Source organism: Vicia villosa, unplaced genomic scaffold, assembly GCF_029867415.1.
Source record: "Vicia villosa cultivar HV-30 ecotype Madison, WI unplaced genomic scaffold, Vvil1.0 ctg.004802F_1_1, whole genome shotgun sequence".
Lineage (NCBI taxonomy): Eukaryota > Viridiplantae > Streptophyta > Magnoliopsida > Fabales > Fabaceae > Vicia > Vicia villosa.
In genome coordinates this window covers 5784-8265 of record NW_026706515.1, presented here as the reverse complement: position 1 = coordinate 8265, position 2482 = coordinate 5784, and the positions used below count along the sequence as shown (strand labels likewise).

The 2482-nt window shown below is 39.0% G+C and overlaps 1 protein-coding gene across 1 annotated transcript; it reads left to right on the top strand.

Moving 5' to 3' along the window:
- The first annotated feature begins 1037 nt into the window (after positions 1–1037).
- Positions 1038–2057, top strand: LOC131642320 (uncharacterized). Its single transcript, XM_058912590.1, has 3 exons — positions 1038–1151; positions 1210–1646; positions 1793–2057. The coding sequence occupies exons 1-3, from the start codon at positions 1038–1040 to the stop codon at positions 2055–2057; spliced, it is 816 nt and encodes a 271-aa protein (XP_058768573.1).
- Positions 2058–2482: the final 425 nt, after the last annotated feature.

Genomic DNA, 2482 nt, shown 5'->3' with positions numbered 1-2482 from the left:
CTTTTTATTCTATTTATGGAGAAGGAGTGGAAAAAGATTAAGGTGGATGGTAGAGGTGATTTTGTTTTGAAAGAAAACGTAGACTTCTTAAAGAAAGACTAAAGTGGTGGAACAAGGTGGTGTTTGGTAATATAGACTTGGAAGTGGAAGAAAATGTGAGGGCTATCAATTATGGGGATGAGTGTTTGGAAGTAGAGGTAGATGATTCTCAATCCGATTGCTTGAAGAATCAGAAGGAAGCGACTAGTAGATTTTGGTTTAATTTGAGAATAAAAGAAAACATGTTTTCCCAAAAATCTAAATTTAAATGGTTAAGTGAAGGGGATTGCAATAGTAGATTCTTCCATATGGTGATGAAGGAGAGAAGAAGATATAATCATATCGGCCCAATTTCTTCTCCGGGTGCTCTAATAGAGTCGGTTGCAGATGTTAAGGAGGAGGTGTGGAGTCATTTTTCTAACAAGTTCTTAGAATCGGAGGGTGAGAGAATGGTGTTGGAAGGAATCACTTTCAATAGCATTAGTATGGAGGAGATGTTGGCTCTTGAGAATCCTTTTCAATAGGAGGAGATAAAAGAGGCAATTTGGGGTTGTGGGAGTTCTAAGAGCCCGGGACCCGACGGATACACCTTTTTGTTCTTTAAAAAGTGTTGGTCTTTCCTTAAAGAGGATTTAATCCATTTTTAATTGCTTTCATTTGGGTGATATGTTGTCCAAGGCGGCGACTTCTTCTTTCTTGACTTTGGTTCCGAAATCTCCAAACTTTTGGTGAGGAGGTTAAAAAAGGTGTTGAATTCTATTGTTTCACTGAATCAAAGTGCTTTTGTTCCGGGAAGACAATTATTAGATGGTGTTTTGGTGGCTAACAAAGTGGTAGATTATGATAAGAAGGATGGGAGGGATCGTCTTTTATTCAAAGTGGACTTCTAAAAGGCTTACGACAAGGTTAATTGGAATTTCTTAAGATACGTGTTGGAGAAAATGGGGTTTGGCTCATTTTGGAGGAGATGGATGGATCTTTTGATTTTCCAAAGCAAAATGTCCGTTTTAGTCAATGGTAGTCCAACAAAAGAGTTTGTGGTGGAGAAAGGTTTGAGGCAAGGAGATCCATTATCTCCTTTTCTTTGTCTTGGTAGCATAGGGCTTAACGAGGTTGGTGAAAAAATCTATCAAAGTTGGGGAATTTTGTGGTTTTTCTATTAATGGGAAGTGCAAAGTCGACATTCTTCAATTTGCGGATGACTCTTTTGGTGGGGAAGGTTCTTGGAAGCAGGTGTGGGCTATAAAGGCGATGTTGGGAGCCTTTGAGTTGGTATCGGGTGTCAGTATTAATTATCATAAAAGAAAATTAATTGGTATTAATACTAGAAGCAATTTCATGGAAGTCGCGACTTATGTTCTTTCTTGTAAGGTGGAATCTAGTAACTTCACTTTTCTCGGGGTTCCGATTGGATCCAACCCGAGGAAATATTCTACTTGGGTGCCTCTTTTGAATAAAATGAAGAAACGTCTTTCGGGTTGGAAAAATCGGTTTCTTAATCTTGGTGGTAGGATTACCCTTTTAAAATCGATCCTTGGTGCTCTTACTATTTTTACTATGTCCTTCTACAAGATGTCGGCGAGGGTAGCTAAAGAACTCACGAGTGTGTAAGGCGACTTCTTATGGGGGGGTTGGAGGGTAAGAGAAAGATTCATCGGTGAGTTGGAAGAATGTGTGTCTTCCCCGTGAGAAAAGGGGGCTTAGAATAAAAAATATTTCGGGATTTCAATTTAGCCCTTCTTAACAAATGAAGGTGGAGAGTTTTGCAAGGCTTTGATAATCTTTGGTATGATTTGTTGAAAGCTCGTTACAGAGACATTTCTAGGAAGATGTATAATGGTGGAGTTAGTGGTAGAGTTTCTATTTCTCAATCATCTTGGTGGAAGGACATTCTCAAAATAGGATCCTTTTCTCTTAGGGATCCTATTGTCGCTTATAGTAAGTTTGTGATTGGGAATGGTTTCAATACTCCTTTTTGGAAAGCTCGTTGGTTGAAGGACGCTAGTTTGAGAGAATAATTTTCGGAACTTTATTTTGCTTCTAGTTTGAAAGAAGTTTCGGTGGCCGAAATTGGGGGATGGAATAATGGTGAGTAGAGTTGGGGTAATATTTGCATAAGTGCGTTAATGTTGTTCTCGGTTGATCGGTTGAGACTTTCTTTTTAAGAATCGTCTTTAAGGGGTGTTGTTGTGGGGGTTCCGTTTTTGACAAAGTTGTGTGGACCGGGGATCCGGGAGGAGCTTTTTCGGTCTCATTGTGCTATGATTTTTATGCTACTTTTCGTATTCCTTTTGGCCCTTGCAATAGTTATTATGACGTGTTGGACAAAGTTTGAAAGTTGGATGTTCCTTTCAATATCAAGGCCTTTGGTTGGAGGCTTTTCCTTAATAGACTTCCAACAAAGGATCTTTTAAAGATTAGAGGTATTGTCTTTCCTTTGAAT